The 20294-nt window shown below is 36.3% G+C and overlaps 2 protein-coding genes across 3 annotated transcripts in view; one reads left to right on the top strand and one right to left on the bottom strand.

The window, feature by feature from the left end:
• Positions 1–15720, bottom strand: part of LOC148615528 (sodium-dependent dopamine transporter-like) — a 37648-nt gene extending 21928 nt beyond the window's left edge. Inside the window, exons 1-3 of the mRNA XM_088581823.1 lie at positions 14108–15720; positions 7318–7714; positions 3585–3716 (exon numbers count right to left, since the gene is read on the bottom strand). Of these exons, the coding sequence (XP_088437949.1) occupies positions 3585–3716; positions 7318–7714; positions 14108–14803 (1225 nt within the window). The 5' untranslated portion in view covers positions 14804–15720. The remainder of the gene's footprint in view (positions 1–3584; positions 3717–7317; positions 7715–14107) is intronic.
• LOC148615529 (uncharacterized) lies at positions 8103–12042 on the top strand. Of its 2 annotated transcripts, none has more exons than XM_088581822.1 (2): positions 8103–8175; positions 10882–12042. In XM_088581822.1, exon 2 carries the CDS (start codon positions 10893–10895, stop codon positions 11871–11873), a length of 981 nt encoding a protein of 326 aa, XP_088437948.1. In that variant the 5' UTR covers positions 8103–8175; positions 10882–10892; the 3' UTR covers positions 11874–12042. The 2 variants fall into 2 exon arrangements, with proteins under 2 accessions (XP_088437948.1, XP_088437947.1); XM_088581821.1 differs by lacking the exon at positions 8103–8175 and adding an exon at positions 10077–10221.
• Positions 15721–20294: the final 4574 nt, after the last annotated feature.

The following is a 20294-nucleotide window of genomic DNA, read 5'->3' as shown; positions in this document are numbered from 1 at the left end:
GGGGACAGTATGACGATGCGGCAGAGGGGAAAAGTTCTATGTATTACAGTCTTACAAGGTGGGGACAGTATGACGATGCGGCAGAGGGGAAAAGTTCTATGTACTACAGTATTACAAGTTTAGGACAGTATGACGATGCGGCAGAGGGGAAAAGTTCAGTGTACTACAGTCTTACAAGGTGGGGACAGTATGACGATGCGGCAGAGGGGAAAAGTTCAGTGTACTACAGTCTTACAAGTCGGGGACAGTATGACGATGCGGCAGAGGGGAAAAGTTCAATGTACTGCAGCATTACAAGGTGGGGACAGTATGACGATGCGGCAGAGGGGAAAAGTTCAGTGTACTACAGTCTTACAAGGTGGGGACAGTATGACGATGCGGCAGAGGGGAAAAGTTCAATGTACTACAGTCTTACAAGTCGGGGACAGTATAACGATGCGGCAGAGGGGAAAAGTTCAATGTACTGCAGCATTACAAGGTGGGGATAGTATGACGATGCGGCAGAGGGGAAAAGTTCAGTGTACTACAGTCTTACAAGGTGGGGACAGTATGACGATGCGGCAGAGGGGAAAAGTTCAATGTACTACAGTCTTACAAGGTGGGACAGTATGACGATGCGGCAGAGGGGAAAAGTTCAATGTACTACAGTCTTACAAGGTGGGGACAGTATGACGATGCGGCAGACTGGAAAAGTTCAATGTACTACAGTCTTACAAGGTGGAGACAGTATGACGATGCGGCAGAGGGGAAAAGTTCAATGTACTACAGTCTTACAAGGTGGGGACAGTATGACGAAGCGGCAGAGGGGAAAAGTTCAATGTACTACAGTCTTACAAGGTGGGGACAGTATGACGATGCGGCAGAGGGGAAAAGTTCAGTGTACTACAGTCTTACAAGGTGGGGACAGTATGACGATGCGGCAGAGGGGAAAAGTTCAGTGTACTACAGTCTTACAAGGTGGGGACAGTATGACGATGCGGTAGAGGGGAAAAGTTCTATGTACTACAGTCTTACAAGGTGGGGACGGTATGACGATGCGGCAGAGGGGAAAATTCAATGTACTACAGTCTTACAAGGTGGGGACAGTATGACGATGCGGCGGAGGGGAAAAGTTCAATGTACTACAGTCTGACAAGGTGGGGGACAGTATGACGATGCGGCAGAGGGGAAAAGTTCTATGTATTACAGTCTTACAAGGTGGGGACAGTATGACGATGCGGCAGAGGGGAAAAGTTCTATGTACTACAGTATTACAAGTTTAGGACAGTATGACGATGCGGCAGAGGGGAAAAGTTCAGTGTACTACAGTCTTACAAGGTGGGGACAGTATGACGATGCGGCAGAGGGGAAAAGTTCAGTGTACTACAGTCTTACAAGTCGGGGACAGTATGACGATGCGGCAGAGGGGAAAAGTTCAATGTACTGCAGCATTACAAGGTGGGGACAGTATGACGATGCGGCAGAGGGGAAAAGTTCAGTGTACTACAGTCTTACAAGGTGGGGACAGTATGACGATGCGGCAGAGGGGAAAAGTTCAATGTACTACAGTCTTACAAGTCGGGGACAGTATAACGATGCGGCAGAGGGGAAAAGTTCAATGTACTGCAGCATTACAAGGTGGGGATAGTATGACGATGCGGCAGAGGGGAAAAGTTCAGTGTACTACAGTCTTACAAGGTGGGGACAGTATGACGATGCGGCAGAGGGGAAAAGTTCAATGTACTACAGTCTTACAAGGTGGGACAGTATGACGATGCGGCAGAGGGGAAAAGTTCAATGTACTACAGTCTTACAAGGTGGGGACAGTATGACGATGCGGCAGACTGGAAAAGTTCAATGTACTACAGTCTTACAAGGTGGAGACAGTATGACGATGCGGCAGAGGGGAAAAGTTCAATGTACTACAGTCTTACAAGGTGGGGACAGTATGACGAAGCGGCAGAGGGGAAAAGTTCAATGTACTACAGTCTTACAAGGTGGGGACAGTATGACGATGCGGCAGACTGGAAAAGTTCAATGTACTACAGTCTTACAAGGTGGGGACAGTATGACGAAGCGGCAGAGGGGAAAAGTTCAATGTACTACAGTCTTACAAGGTGGGGACAGTATGACGATGCGGCAGAGGGGAAAAGTTCAATGTACTACAGTCTTACAAGGTGGGACAGTATGACGATGCGGCAGAGGGGAAAAGTTCAATGTACTACAGTCTTACAAGGTGGGGACAGTATGACGATGCGGCAGACTGGAAAAGTTCAATGTACTACAGTCTTACAAGGTGGGGACAGTATGACGATGCGGCAGAGGGGAAAAGTTCAATGTACTACAGTCTTACAAGTCGGGGACAGTATGACGATGCGGCAGAGGGGAAAAGTTCAATGTACTACAGTCTTACAAGGTGGGGACAGTATGACGATGCGGCAGAGGGGAAAAGTTCAATGTACTACAGTCTTACAAGTCGGGGACAGTATAACGATGCGGCAGAGGGGAAAAGTTCAATGTACTGCAGCATTACAAGGTGGGGATAGTATGACGATGCGGCAGAGGGGAAAAGTTCAGTGTACTACAGTCTTACAAGGTGGGGACAGTATGACGATGCGGCAGAGGGGAAAAGTTCAATGTACTACAGTCTTACAAGGTGGGACAGTATGACGATGCGGCAGAGGGGAAAAGTTCAATGTACTACAGTCTTACAAGGTGGGGACAGTATGACGATGCGGCAGACTGGAAAAGTTCAATGTACTACAGTCTTACAAGGTGGAGACAGTATGACGATGCGGCAGAGGGGAAAAGTTCAATGTACTACAGTCTTACAAGGTGGGGACAGTATGACGAAGCGGCAGAGGGGAAAAGTTCAATGTACTACAGTCTTACAAGGTGGGGACAGTATGACGATGCGGCAGACTGGAAAAGTTCAATGTACTACAGTCTTACAAGGTGGAGACAGTATGACGATGCGGCAGAGGGGAAAAGTTCAATGTACTACAGTCTTACAAGGTGGGGACAGTATGACGAAGCGGCAGAGGGGAAAAGTTCAATGTACTACAGTCTTACAAGGTGGGGACAGTATGACGATGCGGCAGACTGGAAAAGTTCAATGTACTACAGTCTTACAAGGTGGGGACAGTATGACGAAGCGGCAGAGGGGAAAAGTTCAATGTACTACAGTCTTACAAGGTGGGGACAGTATGACGATGCGGCAGAGGGGAAAAGTTCAATGTACTACAGTCTTACAAGTCGGGGACAGTATGACGATGCGGCAGAGGGGAAAAGTTCAATGTACTGCAGCATTACAAGGTGGGGATAGTATGACGATGCGGCAGAGGGGAAAAGTTCAATGTACTACAGTCTTACAAGGTGGGTAATATGCATTTATATGCGGCTATGGTTGTTTTTATATGTCACCTTAAATTGGGAATGTTTTATTCAAGTCACAAAGTCGTGTCAATTACCAGAACTTTTAAGTAAAAAGGTGACCATTGTTTAAATAAAATACTAATAAAAGGAAGAAACAAAAACAACCGAAAAGCTGGTGGCTTTCTATGGTATGAACACCAAACGTGAGAGACTAGTAAAACATTACTTACCTTTAAACAAAGGTACCATTTTCCAAACATTAACTGGTCCTTCTTGTGTAAATTGGCCCATACTTAATTCCATAAAGAAGACTGGAATGGCTCCAAAAATAAGTACAGTAAAGTACGGAATGATAAAAGCTCCTAAAACAGAGAGTTGGCAAATAGTGGAATTAGTAGAAATCTATGATGGCATTAAATTTGTTTGTACCATTTTGTTCATTGAAATTTTTTGTGTTTTTCGTCAAATTGACGACAGCATTTGTTCATGCAGTGTTTCTTGGCCATTACTACATTTGATGAAAGTTTGATGTTACGCCTATAATTCTATTCTGGTGTCAAAATTTGCACTTATGTTTTAACTTGTTTGTATGTGAATTTATACACAGGAGAAAAACGCATTTACTGACGTCAAATTGCAACATATGTAAATTTACAGTTGGTCGAGAACAAATAACATTTTTTTCTTGAAAATGTGCATATGTGTTTTGGTAAGGGATTTTTTTAAATTGATTTAAATGTTAGCTGATAGAAAAAAAATAATGTTTACCCATTTTTTTTTTAAAGTAAGTCTGAACTTGCAACTGTAGCATATTGGTTATGTTCAAAATTCTACTGAAAAGTAGCTTGTCAAAAAACGAGGTGCTAAACTGTTCAATGATAGGACCAATATTTTATTTACTATGTCATTTTAAGATGACAATAAGGCTAAAAGTCTGATTGAAAACATTCTTGTTCATTTATCAACAACCAAGTTTATTTCTGATTACTTTTTAGATGTTAACGATTTCAAATGACATGGATGTATATGGAACTTTGAGTTGCTCGAGATTAGTGGGGGATTTATTCTGGAACTCCAAGGAATATTCCAATGGTAGAGTCAAGACAGCAACATATTTCTATGGACTAACAAAAGTTCAACCAACAGTTTCCAAGTATGAACCTAATGTCTGAAGTACAATTATATGCTTATCATAATGTATTAAAGTATTCTAACTTAAGCTATATAACGTTGAATTTCTTATCTTTTTAAGAAAATATAACGTTTGGAAAAGGGCAATTTTTCATTCTATCACGCGGTCGAAGCTTCCGGAAGTCAAGTTTATAATATTGTATATTTTGACTTTAATTATCTTACTCCTACAACGTAAGAGGTTGGAATTCCGTTCCTCCATACCCCAACCTTTTCCTTCAGAGCGCCATACTGCATAACGCTCGTTCCGCCTTTCTTTGAAATCGGCAGAATTATAGTTAACTATTTGCCATTTAAAACGCTTTATATAGTTTCTTTACCATAACACGGAAGAAGATGACTAAACTGAAGAAAAACAAATGACCTACCTGATGAGAAATTCCAGCAATCCTGGAAATCCTTTGTTAAAGCAGTTAAAATTAACCTCTTATTTTGTTGTTAGCTTTTTGGGTGTGTAATTCCGGTTGATAAATTTACGGATTTTAAAATTTGCGAAACGAACATATCAAATTAACCAAAGAATTGCCTTTACCAACTTTAAGTTCGTTTTGTCAAAAACATATTGCATTCCGTAAAATAAGTGACCTAATTTTTGGTCATTTTGACAATTGTCTTCATTACAAATGTTTTCTAGGTATTTAACAAATATTTAGGATTTTTATCGCTCGATTTCTGGTAAGTTAAATTTCTTTAATGTAAATAAAAGACTTAAAATATTTTAAAACACATGTTTAGCTAATTGACATTTGCGGTGGCTTTCAACATGTCAGATGCTAGAGGTTAGGATGGCACCAAGTCAGAAAATAGCTAGCCAGACAACCTCTAGCATTGCTTTAGTATAATTATCTATGCTGCAGTTACTAATCCATAGTATAGATATTGACGGAATGGTGGATAATGTTAAAATTACACAAATATAATAAATATATCCTACCCCATAAACTAGTACTAGAACAACCAAACGTTATACGACACCCCCATCACATGTCAAGCAAGGGATACAAATCAATGATACAAGTATTGCAGCTTGATCGTGAACGGAGGATGCTAAAGATAGTGAACCACTATCAAGCCGTTTCTGATTCCATTGTTGTTACTTCCACAACAATTACAGTAAGACTACTAATATTACATATAAAGCAAGAGTTCCTGTCAAAATATCACTATTTGAATAACGCGTCACTGATTATGATAAACAGTTTAAAAAACAATAGGCAAAATCTGTTAATGTTGTGTCCTTTATACCTACTGCCACCGTTCTTGCAGCCCGAGAACGGAAATATCCAGACATTGATCAAATGAACCGAGTATCCTATAGCTTCTAAGGTTGCACTATACAAATGAGATTCAGGTGCACTGTTTCGTACACAAAACTGACCCGGTGTAATTTTGTAAAACTTAAAAATAAAAGGTGAAACTTGGTGGAAATATTGATTGTGGGGTGGTAGAGCATTCGTACATGAATAAATGCAATACTTGTGAAGATAAAGAGGTGTAAAATATATGCTTTAAGCTATCCCGAAAGAGTCAGGTCCTCACCGGATTGGGTTCCCTTCCCTACAACAACTGGCTGTTTTTCAAAAATTCAAAATTTCGCACGAACTTTAAGAATTAAAATCATGAACAAATGAGCAGAAAAAGGTAAACTTTTTATTTGTTATTTTACAATAATACCATGCCAATTTACTTTTTCTGGCAGTTTTTAAGTGTTTGATATTTTAGAAAACCCGTTTATAGAAAACCTGTTTATTTGACACTTAATTTTGGGAAGGCACCCAGAATTTGTTATGAAAACTAATGTATATTTTTATTATGTTACCATGGCTACAGATTTTCATAGCAAAATAGAAAATAATACATATCTGTTTTCATGGATCTCCATAATGGAAAGTTTTGAAAAATATATATTTTACAGAAAAAAATGTTGGATTTGGTTGTTTTAGTGTCTCAACCCACGAATTGTCATAAAGTTATCTGCAGTGACCTATCTATACAGTGGAATCTAATACCTACCGTCACCGTTCTTGCAAGCCGAAAACAGAAATATCCAGATATTGGTCTAATCAACCGAGTATCCCATAGTTGCTAATACTTACCCCCACTGTTCTTGCAAGCCGAGAACGGAAATATCCAGACATTGGTCGAATCAACCAAGTATCCTATAGCTGAAAATACATGTACCTGTCGCCACCGTTCTTGCAGGCCGAGAACGGAAATATCCAGACATTGGTCGAATCAACCAAGTATCCTACAGCTGAAAATACATGTACCTGTCGCCACCGTTCTTGCAGGCCGAGAACGGAAATATCCAGACATTGGTCGAATCAACCAAGTATCCTATAGCTGCTAATACCTACCGCCACCGTTCTTGTAAGCCAAGTACGGAAACCTCCAGACATTGGCCAAATCAACCGAGTATCATATAGCTGCTAATACCTACCGCCACCGTTCTGGTAAGCCAAGTACGGAAACCTCCAGACATTGGCCAAATCAACCGAGTATCCTATAGCTGCTAATACCTACCGCCACCGTTCTTGTAAGCCAAGTACGGAAACCTCCAGACATTGGCCAAATCAACCGAGTATCCTATGGCTGCTAATACCTACCGCCACCGTTCTTGTAAGCCAAGTACGGAAACCTCCAGACATTGGCCAAATCAACCGAGTATCATATAGCTGCTAATACCTACCGCCACCGTTCTTGTAAGCCAAGTACGGAAACCTCCAGACATTGGCCAAATCAACCGAGTATCCTATAGCTGAAAATACCTACCGCCACCGTTCTTGTAAGCCAAGTACGGAAACCTCCAGACATTGGCCAAATCAACCGAGTATCCTATAGCTGCTAATAAGTAGTCACTTTTCTTTGACCAGTTGTCGACTGGGTACTTTATCTCCCCATCATCTTTCTCTTCTCGATTTTCGTCCTTTTCATTTTCTTTTTCGTGTTCTTCCTCTTTATTTTCTAGGTCTTTTGATGAGTCATTTCCAATCGGAATATCTCCATTACTGCCGGTATAGACATCGTTCACTAACACAGTTTCATGAGGTGGAATTTGATAAGTTTCGTATGATATGTCGTTTGTTAGTTTATCCTTTATTGGTTTAAGTTCAATAAGTCTGTCTTCCTCTGCCATTATGTTAGAGTTTTCATCACCGAGCGGGTCACCCTTAAATCCAGAAGAATATCACAGTTAAACTGACATATACATATCACAATCTTAAAATTATAAACTCGAACTCTTTTAAAACATTTAGATCGTTTCCTTGTTGAGTATGTGTACCCTACAATGCGAATGACCGCGTGTTCTCTGTTTGTTCCCAGCAATCTACAGTCGGACTGATGACCGTAAAAATAGAACAACTGGTGAAATGGATCAGACAATAAACTTTAGAGAAAATAATTTTTGTCACCTATTAGTATTGGGTATTCAGGAGATTAAGCCATAATTTGTCAGAATTATATTCCTCGCTTTATTAATGACTAGGTTACCATCATGCTGTATACATTCACCATAGAGATACGTTTGTCATGACGTTATATGATCACTGATGCCTAATAATGGTTGACAGGAGTGCTGATGCTGGAAAATTGATCAGATCGCCTTAACCTTTATGGGGACGAGAACAAGTATTTATCAAATATTTTTAAGTTTCTGAAGAATTTATGTTATCTTGTCGTGACTTTATTAAAGTATGGAATACCAACAGACGCCAATGACAAGAAGTAGTTGGTTTTACAATTCACGATGAAAATGTTTTGAAAAGAGAATAAATTTGAAGAAAACACAAACATTCGATTGTGATTAGTAAATTTAATTTATGCTTCATAGGTTCATATGATAAAAGTGATTTTTGTGAAACATAGATTAGTCCGTAACAAACATTACTACAATTGTTAACGGTTGTTTAAGAAAAAAACTTATAGGCATTGTATATTTTTAGCTTAATAGCAAAGTTCACCCAGTTTTCCTATATATTTTTCACGTTTAAATCCAGCTTGTGTTTAAGTAGTTCTTTCTAGATCTTCTCTTGCTATTAAGAACAACGAAATTGAATCGAAAGTTATTTCCTTAACATTTGTTTACATTTCTCCCAACAAGACTCTGTTGAACAGGAACACCAAACCATTCAAATATCTAAGTGTATGTTTTAATTTAAAGTGCATTCATCATAACCCTGGTCCAAACAACAACTTGCGTGTTTATTCTTGAGGGCATCATATGAAAACTAAAAAAGGCCAGACGTCTCTTACTTGTTGAATTGTTAATTCTGTTTTTTTGCATGAAATGTCAAAAAAGTTAATTAAACACTTAGAATCGAATTTTAAAATATAAATTAATAAAAGTTTGTTAATTGTTTTGGGAAGTTATGAAGTGTTATGGGCTTGCAACAGAGAAGATTGTTGGTGTCTGGTTCTTTTTAGAATGTTTGTATATTGAACGGATTAATCGCCAAGTTACAGTACCTATTCTTGAACGTGTCTGGTCAGCTCCCATATTGGTTGTTCTTAAAAATAATAATTCTCAAAATTTCCAAGTGAGATAAATAGAAAGCATTGTGTCTTTTTTCTTACCAAACAATATTGTCCTTGGTTGATTGTTGATTATTTTGTCATGGTTTTTTTAATTAGTCACGGTGCACGACGTTAAAGCGCAAAAAAATCACGATTAAATCCGAAAAAGACACTTACAATATACCTAAGAAAAAAATAAAATATAAAACTAAATAAAATAATAATTTACCTTAGTAAAATAAAACTAAACCATTGATAAAAACAATCAGAAAATAAAATTGATAAGTATTTGTATGTGTGTGGGAGGGTGTGTGTGGGTACACGATGGTTGTTCCGTTTCAGACCTACCACATTGCTTCGTGTTTTCTTCATAAACATTCATGGATGAATCCAAAGAGAAGGAAAGATGGCTACACCTGTAGAATTGGTGAATTTTGAAAAACTCTAAAATTTCATGGAAATGCACAAAAAAAACATGTCGGAAAAGAATAAACTCAGAAAGCAGATCCATCTTAGTACTGACGATCGTTAACTTGATTCAGATCAGTTTTTACCACTATATCGTGTTTACATTTTTGTTAACCGTTTTAATTGAAGGTAATAGTGTTGCTAGCTTTATAATCAGGTGTGCGAGTTGTCTAATTTAAAAGATTTCATTTAACACAATAATTTACTAGGTTAATCATAAATAATGCACTCAATAGAAATAATAAAACGCACTCAAACGCAATTCATGTGCATTGAAAATGAAGCTCAGACATTATGCAGTTATTTGGGTTTTGTCCATGTTTTCTTTTGCTCCTTCACAATGAGGAATAAGTGCTGTGGTAGGGAAAGTAAACAGAAAGATTGGACCATTTGTTACCGTTTTAAAACCGAGTTACAAATCTCACTGAAGTACACCATCTTATTTGAAGACTGTTTACGAACTAAACTTATGTCAGTGATTCCAGATTAAGTAAGAACATATTGGTTACAACTACATGTAGAAACCCAGGTATTGTACGATTAAACCAATAGCACCTATTGTTAGGGACGTCTGCCGCTATCTGGAGCTTTGAATTCGTCTTATTCTATTGTCACGTTGCTGTTGCTGTTAGCAACACTGAGCGACGTCGCTACAGCAATGTTTACAGGACTGCCCTGCTACGTTGTTTTGAGGTAAGTATTGAAAATTGTTATTGCTTTTGTCCACATTTCGTGAATTTTAGAGACACATTGTACTATCAATGGCAGTTCATGTTTGGCTTCTTTTTATATGACATGTTATACTGGGTATGCCTGTAAGAAAAGGTTAAAAAAGAATTCGACTTCTTTGCCGGTTTATTTATGCCATATTTTTATGTGTGTGTGTGTGTGTGTGTGTATACAGTCAAAATGATTACATTTACTATTCCGATCAATTTTCGGTATGGCTTTGAAGTCGTATTTTATCATATATCGTGAAAATATTCGGTGTGTGCGTAAACGTAGCAACGAGTGGTAGGCAGTAAATCTTCCACATGCTTCGAACATACATGTAACGGAAAACAAATCTTCATACTTTGGAAAGTTATGTGGACATCAAAAATGCTTATATACGTTCAATTATTGTTAATGGTTTTGAAACACTACACAATATCGTAAGCTCAAGGAGTCCCTATAAAGAAGTGTGGGGGTTTCCTCGTTCATTGAAGACCCACACGGGTGGCCTTGAGCTGACATTTTTCATCCCGGTAGGGTTATTGTCTCTTTGACCGTATTCATTCTCGTTATATAATACTGTGTTATACTTTTGTATCATTGGGATTCACCGAAATTTTATGTTGTTTGCAATTACAGAATGAAGTAGAATGAGTAACAACGCCTATGAACGTGACGGGAACATCTCTCCTGGGTTGCAAGATGTCAATGAACGTGATGGGGCTATCTCCCCCGGGCTACAAGATGTTGATGTTTCTGAAGACGAACTAGGAGAATACATCTTTTCCAACCATCTTCGGCAAATGTTTGGAACCACGGACACAAAAGTATTGGTTAAGAAACTAATACGTGCCACAAAAAAAGACCATTCGCCGGAGCTCCAGTTCATCATGGGAGACGACTATGCTGAATTTGTTAATTTAAGTAGGAAGGAGAAAGTAGAGAGACTCGGAGATAAAATAAATATGTTCTGTCGCTATGAAAGAACGGCAATCAAAAGAATGGCCGATCGACTTGAGGGAAGAAAAATGCAGCGGCGAGAAATCGAAGACATTCTTGAAGACGAATTAGACGAACAAATTCTGTCAACACTTAAAAATGTCTCTTTCGGAAATTCAAGTAGTGAAAAGGACAGGAATTCTTCGGCCTTAAAACTGAGAAGACCATCGCCCGAGTGGAACTTTAAGACGACTTTATCATTCTGGAAAGACGTCGAGTCCAGTAATCTGAAAGATCAGATTATTGAAGCAATGCAAAAGCATGGCAATGAAGGTTCGGTCATAAACGGATGTGAAAATTTAACAGCAATTGTCCCGTATGTTGGTGAAAGTCCGAAGGATACCGTCCAATATCATGGCGAAACTACCAATACGAAACCAAAGGAATTTGTAGTTGGGAGAGATCTCAAAAAGTACAACGTCCATTTTATCTATCCTTATTTTCAAATCAAGAGGAGTAAACCATTTTATAAGAAACCACTTTTCATTCTTCTAATGTTTGCACTATTTACAATTGGAGTATTGGTCTTGTATTACTATTGGTGGAAAACATCAGAGGAGTCCAAGTGTTACCTCTGTGACGGTGTCGGTGTCTTCTTTTATCGTACTGCTATGCAAATGTTGATGCCGTAATCATTTTTTATAGTTCTAATTCTCTTTAATATAGTCATATTTGAAGAGATAAAGAACATTTTCTGAGTATTGTATGTCATAGTCAGAGCGCAAACCTTCGCTCCTCTACAAATAGATAATATATACAATAAAATGAACACGTATTATGCGTGTGTTTCAACTTGGCAGACATATTATTTGAGTATTTGCCTTATCATTAGTTACACATAAATTTGCTTCGCCATGTTTTAACATTATGATTAGCAAAGGTTTTGGTCGTACCTTACAGGCATAGTATTGCTCACTTTGTCACATAATATACACTGATTTGTTCCTGTAAATATTGATCTTCGTACTTCGCTGAATTTACCATTTTTAATGGAGCTTTATGTTGTTACACTTGTTTTGACGTGAATATCAACAATAAAAATGTATCTTTGGAAACGATAAAACAGAAGCACTTAAAACTACTTCATTTTGCACATCTTCAACAATTATTGGTGCTAATGAATAGGTAATAAACCTCAAGTGTTAATCGAACGCGCCTTCATTCATGGTGATGAACTTAAATAATGAGAATGCAAGAAAATGGCGTTCTGCGTAATTTGACATTGGTGATGGATATAACAAATTCCTAGTATATACAAGGAATCTTCTTAACCAGAATCCTTGTAAATGATCAATTACATTTTCTTAATGATTTTCCTGCAATTAATTTCATATTTTTTATGAATTTTACAGTAGAAAGAAGTTCTTTTAAAAGGTATTAAAAATGATACGGGATTTAACATGTAAGTTTGTCAGATTTTCTTTCCCTAGGATCATCTTTCACGCTGTTAAATGCAGCATTAAAAGAAGACTTATTCGTATATTTCAAAGATACACTAATTTATAGGACAACAGAGTACAGGGGAAAATGAATTTTACTATTCTTTATATAAATGATTGTATAAATAATCGCAGGCATTGTATTGATTTGATATAAATTTTCGGTTCTTAAATCCCGCCCTTTCATCTTTCATGTTAAAGCAGGGATATCTCGTTTTACACTGGTTGCCTGTTAAAGATACTTGACCCGTTCTGGTTAAACAACACAGCGGCAACCTATTCGCATATGTAAATTATGTTCATACATATTCGTAACAAATGAATTATCTTCATGGGTACTCATTCAGAGTGTATTCACTTAAAGTCGCGCTACGTTGAGGGGATGGAAATGGATTATTGAAAGACGTTCCTTCTCCGACTAGGGGTTTATGTTTCATATTTTACATATGTTTATCACATCATTATTAAGGCGAGAGAAAAAATGGAAAAAGCATGCATAGTCTGTAAACAATTAAAATGAAATTAATATATTAAATTAGTAGAAAAATGTGTATCTAATCTACTGCAAAAACTGATAGTACTTTAAGGAAAAAACCATCACTGAACTCATGAAAGGCTCAGAATGTTTTCCTGTAATGTTACTTGTAAATAAATAGGGCATCTTAAAAACAAATTGATTAAACATGAGAGGAATATTTTTATCTCTCTTTTATAAATATATGTCGGTTTAACTGGAGGGTGTTGTCTGGTTAATACGAGATTTATGAAACTAATATCCATAATGTAAAATATTATCATTTTGATAGGACTTCAAAACTTCAATGTAGTTAAAGATAGACACCCTCTAATTACTGTTTTATAAATACAGGTGCAAAAGACGAACACCTGAAATACTAAATACCGACGAAAAATAGAATGCATACAATTTTAATTGCGAAAGGCGGAGGCTATACGAATGCAAGATGAATAAAATGACGACCATAAGGAGACCATTTGGAGAGCATTAGGAGACCATTAGGAGAGCATTAGGTGACCGTTAGGAGACCATTTCCTTTTTTTCAGATAACATAACGGAAAATATTTGAACTGATAAAGCAAACAAAATAAAATCGTTTACAGAGGTTTTTTTCATTGTCTTTTCCTTACTTTACGGACTATAATGATTGCACCATTTTTGTCATTAATTTACAAACTACAGTGAATGTACTACTTTTTGTCTTTAGTTTCGGATCACTTTTATCCTTACTAAATAGACTTTTATTATTGAACAACTATTGTCCTTACTTTACGCTTTACGGACTGTAAATATTTACACTTGAAGAGTCTTTCATTATCGTATTTGAGATTGATAAATGTCGAGAAAGAAAAAAAATGCGCCAGAACAAATATCGCTTGAAGTTAGTTCTTAAAAATATTAATAAACCAACCTTCTTTGGCGCAGTAAGAAAAGCTTCGTCTGGGCTAAACTCCGCCAAATCTATTATCATTTGAATTTCGGAAGCAACGAACAAAATCGTCGCACTCCATTTGGAACTCCTCCGGTCAAGTATCTGAGGTGGTAGTTCGCTGTCAGTGTCGGATTCAGCATTAAATGTATCCACTGATAAACGTCGGTTTGGAAAATCATCGTCCGACGTTTCCGACTTTTGCGATGGCGTATCAACTTTAGGATTTTCATAGTACCATTCGGAAGTAAATGTTAGTGTCGGTGGACTCCTTGATCGAATACTTCCGGATTCATCGTTTTTTGTTTGTTCACTTCCTACCAGATCCGCTCTAGATTGTGCACTTCCCACATCCTCGTTTAAGAACTCGTCCCTACATCCATGTTCTATTCCTGAAATAACATTTCCGGATTCGTCGACACAATCGTTATGTTCCTCTTTTGAATCATCCTGATTGAGTTCCTCTTCCAAATTCTGGTTAAATTCATCCTGTTCTGGTGTTGTTAAAAAAAGACTTTTAAATACTTTAGTTTTTAGAGTTGGGTTCTTTTCTAGTTCCGCTTCTAAAATTTCACTTTCAACTCTCTTGTTTTGAGGCTGTTCATCATTTTCCGAATTCGTCTTCTCTTGAAATGTCCTTTCCTCATCTTCAATATGTAAAAACACTTGATCCGTCATTCAAAATGTCTCATTCCAAATAAAGTTGATCAAACAAGTTCACTTTCTTGTATTTTTGGCCTGATAAATAATTTCAAAACTTTTCCACAATTAAGAAAACTATTGTAAAAACATACAGAAATATTTTTCCATTTAAATGCGTTTTATATACAAGAGCAACAATGGTTATCTGTAACATACTGAACAATTAACAAATCATACTGAATTCCACTGATTTTCCCCCAACGTTTAAAAATAAAGCATATATGAAATTAGATAGGTAATTTAGAAGTGGAGAAGGCACTGATCAAACAATATACTTCTATCAACTACTCCCAAAAGATTTGATATCTATTACTGGTATTTATAAAATTATGCACGAGAGGAGTGCGGCTGTATAGGTTACATCCCCAAGCACTGCTCTTTGGCATGAGGAGGGAGGTATGCATATACCTGAGGTATATTTTTCAGGAGGTTGGTGCCATGATCGGTGCATAGGTTGTGTCAGTTATGACATTTGACATGATACACTGTATTGTGAGCTTCATCTGTCTCATCCTAATACTTTTAACATGAGTAAACACTAAGGCGCCCATTTGTACATATTTATGCTAGTCTACTCTACAGAAGGAACTTTTATATTATTCCTTTGATAATCAAATCATGGTTTACTGGTGTCATCCTAAAGGATAACATAATTTGATATTTTTCCTCCGATTTCCGTAGAATTTTTTCCACAGATTACTTGTGTCTGTCCACAGTCAGGAGATGTTGATCATCAATGTGTCTTAATGTCGTTATAATACTTGAAAAGGTGTCATCGTTCATTTACCGTGGATTTTATTACTCTTTCAGAGCTTTTACACTTGTTGAGTACACTGTGATCTTTGAGGTTTGCATACAAGCAAAACTCCTCACCTTTTCAAGCGGGGCAAAACTGTCTGTTCACAACAACGATGGTAAATATATATGCTCTATATTAAATATGAATTAGTAACATTAAAATACTGGTTAATTTTCACGTAAACGGTAATTATTAGTAGTTCATGTTTTTTGTTTAAACATAATCATATTTTTTCCTCTAAAAAAGACTTGAAATACAAAGTTCAGCCCACGATAGGTACATAAAATATACGTAATTTTGACCTCTTAATATTCTGAACGTGTAACTTGTAACAGTTATTTAGAATCATCTCTGGTTTTCGGCGAACAAGGTGCATACCAGGGAAAGGAAAGGCTGGTGAAAATAATGATGCGCTGAATTGTACAATTTCCGTCTTTTCTGTAAATGACAATGATCCCCATCCATGTCATTGTTAACTACTAACAAAATACGGGGATCTTGTTTAACTTCTATCACACGAGACGCTATGTCTATGTCAAGTTCTTTCCAACCCATTATAAATGTAACCAGCAAAGTTTTATTTCTGTATAATAGGATGACATGAGATCATGTAGACAATTTAAAAAGACGCAAATTGAAAATGAAGCTTCAAGAAAAATTTCCATTGTAAGTAGCAAATTGTCTTCCATATATCAAGAGAAATATAAATGATTAGCGAAATCGTTTCTATGAATTCAATGTATGCTAATGGTGTCGTAGTTTTATGCCTAAACCGTCGTATTTGCCTCCTTCCAAGTTATAGTAAGATTTTGTTTTATCAACACTGCATAGTATCACGGTATCTCGTGGTTGGTAGCTTTAAAATTGTACCAGTGATTTACTGTAAATATTTACACTGTAAAGTCAGAACACACATTGTTATAAACACTCAAACATGAATAATACCTCTACATTTTTTTTTGAATACGCAAGGTGTATTACATCCATTTGAATTTTTTTTCAAGAAATAGCAGTGTGATTTCTCTGGTTGTTAAAGTAGTACTATACGGTTAGGTCAATTCTGAAAATTTGATATCATTTTATTGAAATAAAACTGCTTTGAGAGAGTCCACACAGAGATTTCAAGTGTGTTTTTTTTTCATAAAAAAGTACGTATTTTTTAATCCTTGGTGTGTGGAGGTTCAAGTAATTTACAAGTCAATTAATGATTATTGTCATAAAAGCCAGTAGCCATAGTAATATACTGAAAAAAATATTACTGAGTTTTAATACAAATCGGGGTGCCTTTCCAAAATTAACAGCCAAATACTATGTTTTATAAAATATCAGGACGAAAGCATGTATAGAAAAGAGGTAAAAATAATAACACCCTTTTCCATTCATTTTCTCGCAAATCAGCAAGCTGATGCTGAGGAGAGACCCTAATACGGCATGGGACTGTACAGTTCTGGATACCTTACTTCATTTAAATTACATGTACACTTGTTGACCATCACATATATTGTATAAATGATTTACTACATTTAATCATTATGTCCACCAAATTTCAGCTTTTAATTTCAAGTTTTGTTAACTTGGTGTGTGAATTAGTGCGCCTACATGCAACTGTCTTTACTGCATATTGTAAATCACTGAAAAAAAAATGACGTAAAAATTGAGATTGAATTGGGTTTTTTTTACACCGAAAAATTGTGTATGTTCAAAAAGCTTAGAAGATGTTTTGTAAAGGGGGCTTTGCCACTTGTTTACTCCAATTTAGGTTTCTATACGATCTCAAAGCCCCTTATTGCGTTTGTGGCTTTAAACGTCTTTTATCCAGGCTATCATTGTGAATTTTCTATTCAATGAGTCTTGTATGATGGTATCGGTTTTCCAACACCGTAACGGTGCACCTGAAGATGAACTTGTAAAATGTAATATGACGTATCCTGTTATATTGCTGTATTTCTAAACAAACGACTGTTTCATAATAGAATTACCCAGAAAGTTTGTGGTCATTCGATCCCCTTGCTCGAAAAAGAAGCCAGACAGACAATGGTATACAATCTTTTCACCTTAAGTAACCACAAGAACTGCCAAACCACCGGTACATCTGTCAACGCATTCGTTAGAGGAATACCATCTGCAATATATAGTGTAAAAAATATCAAGTGTCTGTTTATATCAACTAAGATAAATTGTGTATGAAGACTAATGATTTCCCAATTACAAAACGGATTATTTTGAATATTCTTAGTATCAAGGCGCTGTCAAACAGATTGAACTACCTTCAGTTAATACAAATACCGTATCATAACCAGTAGGATTTATTTTATACGGAGATAATTACATATACACAGTAGACACACTTCTCTTCTTGTAATCGGGCTCTTTTACATGTAGCAGATAAACCCTTTCCTGCTTGTAATTTCTTTTAATCAACTATAAAAACTAAGTTTTAACGGTAATTACAGAAAATGCATATTTTGGACGAAAGTTTAAAATGATCTTATTTTTTAATTGAGAAATTACGACTATCACATCAATAATCGAGGCAATCCCGCCCGATTAACCAACTTTAATCAGAATATTTTCTGAAAGAAATAAAATTTATTGCTGATTATAATCAAATCTTCAATCAAAATCTAATTCATTGCTGTAAAAGTTTGGGATGTTAGATAAAATTCCAGTTGAGACCACCTTTAATTTTGAAACGGAATCAAATTGATAATAGTAAATGACATTCTGCACGATGGCAGAAATACATTTTGTATTGACATAATTAAAGAAAAAACTGAACATTGCCATGAGTGCAAACCTAAGTTAAATATATTGATATTGCAAAAAATAACGATGCCCTTTACAGTTATATAAATACAATAAGATTTATTTTCTTCATAATTCAACAAAACATTAAGAAGCGAGCTATAAACATTAAATGTTGGTGAAAGATATGAAACGAAAAAAAATCCTTGCTTTGTATTACCTTTGATATTACAGGCTAACTTCCTGTCAGACTGAAATCAGGTTCTCAGTGCTTCTAAGGTCAAAGGTTAAATTCGCATTGATTGCCATAATGAAGATTTGGTCCTCTATGAATATATACAACACTAATTGTATGGAATATTGAACCATATTTTTTTTTCAGTCCATGGATGAATATTATTTTGTTTGATCTAATTTGGAGTTATTTTATTATCATTTAAAAAAAATCCAAGCCACCCCCACCCCTTTTCAATATAAAATAGTCAGTGCCTTATTTGAAAGTTAGACTTCTATAAACTGATTTACCCCACTCGGCAGATACAATTATCCACACCAAAAGATTTTAAAAGATTTCTGAAATAGTGCAATTTGTTGTTTTCAGATGAATTGTCAAAATGAAATCGTATGTAGCGATCACCTGACACACTCAGATCATGGAAGCGTGTGAAAAATTGTACACAATACTCCACCAAAGAAACAGTCTAGCACATTTACTCGAGAGAAACCATTGTCTATAATATTCAATTAACCTATTGAAAAGTAATTGTTGTGTATTATTAAAATGATATAAAGATTTTACTAAAGTAATTTCAATAGTTTGCACATTCCGAAGAAGGATGAATGAGATTTGTTTTTCAGTTTGACGTCATGTTACGTCAAGGTATTTTTTAATAGTAAAAGTTTATTCATTTTCTTATCACAATTCCTATATAAACCTGCATGTAGTTCGATTAATTTTGAGATTCGATCAGTGAATTCTATTTCCTGGACATGAAATAAGCTTAAAAAGGAATCACTGTTTCTAAAAACGAAACTACATCGCTAGGAATACCAAAATGTTTCTAAAATAATCTTAATTCATGAATTTGTAAAATTAAATAAACTCTTTTGGCAGAGGAATACATTTATAAAGGGTGAAGCCGCGTTCATCAAGTTTAATGGAAGTACGTTCATACATTGAGCCATGTACGTGAAATTGTGCTGGCAACGCAGAAACTGATACTCCTCTTCTGGTACAGGTCGGCGTAGGTTGCTTTACTCTACACAATGCTAGAGGTTTTCGGGCAAGCTACTTTCTGACTAGATGCCATACTAACGTTGGAGTATGGAAAAACGGAATTCCAACTTGTTAGGATGTAACAGTGTAGGTAGTCTTTCGTATCCTTTATCAAGTCAGAAATGTTTGGCCTATGTTGTCTTTTGGAACCAGCTGCAGCCTGCCCTGTGGAGTGAAGGTTTCCTCGTTGAAAATCAATGGGTGACCTTGAGCAGACATTTTCATCCAGGTGGGATTGTTGTCTCTTTGACATATTCACCATACCTATTGTCGTTATACTTTCAGTCTAATATCGGTTAATTTTAGGGGACCTCCATATGTATAAATATTAATGGCTTTCCTTGTTAATTTTCTTCTTGAAATAAGTGGTGAAATTCTCAGTTGTAATTAGTTTTTAATTCCCTGCAAGTTTTATTGTGCTAATCTGACTAACCAACTTGAAAAAATTATTTGCAGTTTCGTCTTTATATTTAAAGTTAAAAAGGAAACCGACAAAGAACAAACGAAAAGTCAAATTAACACAATAAATCAACAACAAATAAAAAAAAATGACGAAAAAAATGTGAACTACAGTAAATGATGGGAAAAGAAAACGAAACAAAGCACACAAATGTGGACCATGGTTAGGTGTATCGGTACAGAAAACA

This window comes from Perna viridis, chromosome 5 (assembly GCF_037379345.1).
Source record: "Perna viridis isolate PV_CMFRI_1.1 ecotype Kerala chromosome 5, ASM3737934v1, whole genome shotgun sequence".
Taxonomy (NCBI): Eukaryota; Metazoa; Mollusca; class Bivalvia; order Mytilida; family Mytilidae; genus Perna; species Perna viridis.
This window is presented reverse-complemented; position numbering and strand designations above follow the sequence as displayed.

Excerpts from the sequence above, each read along its gene's own strand:
- LOC148615529 (XM_088581822.1), top strand. The coding sequence starts at position 10,893 with ATGAGTAACAACGCCTATGAACGTGACGGGAACATCTCTCCTGGGTTG.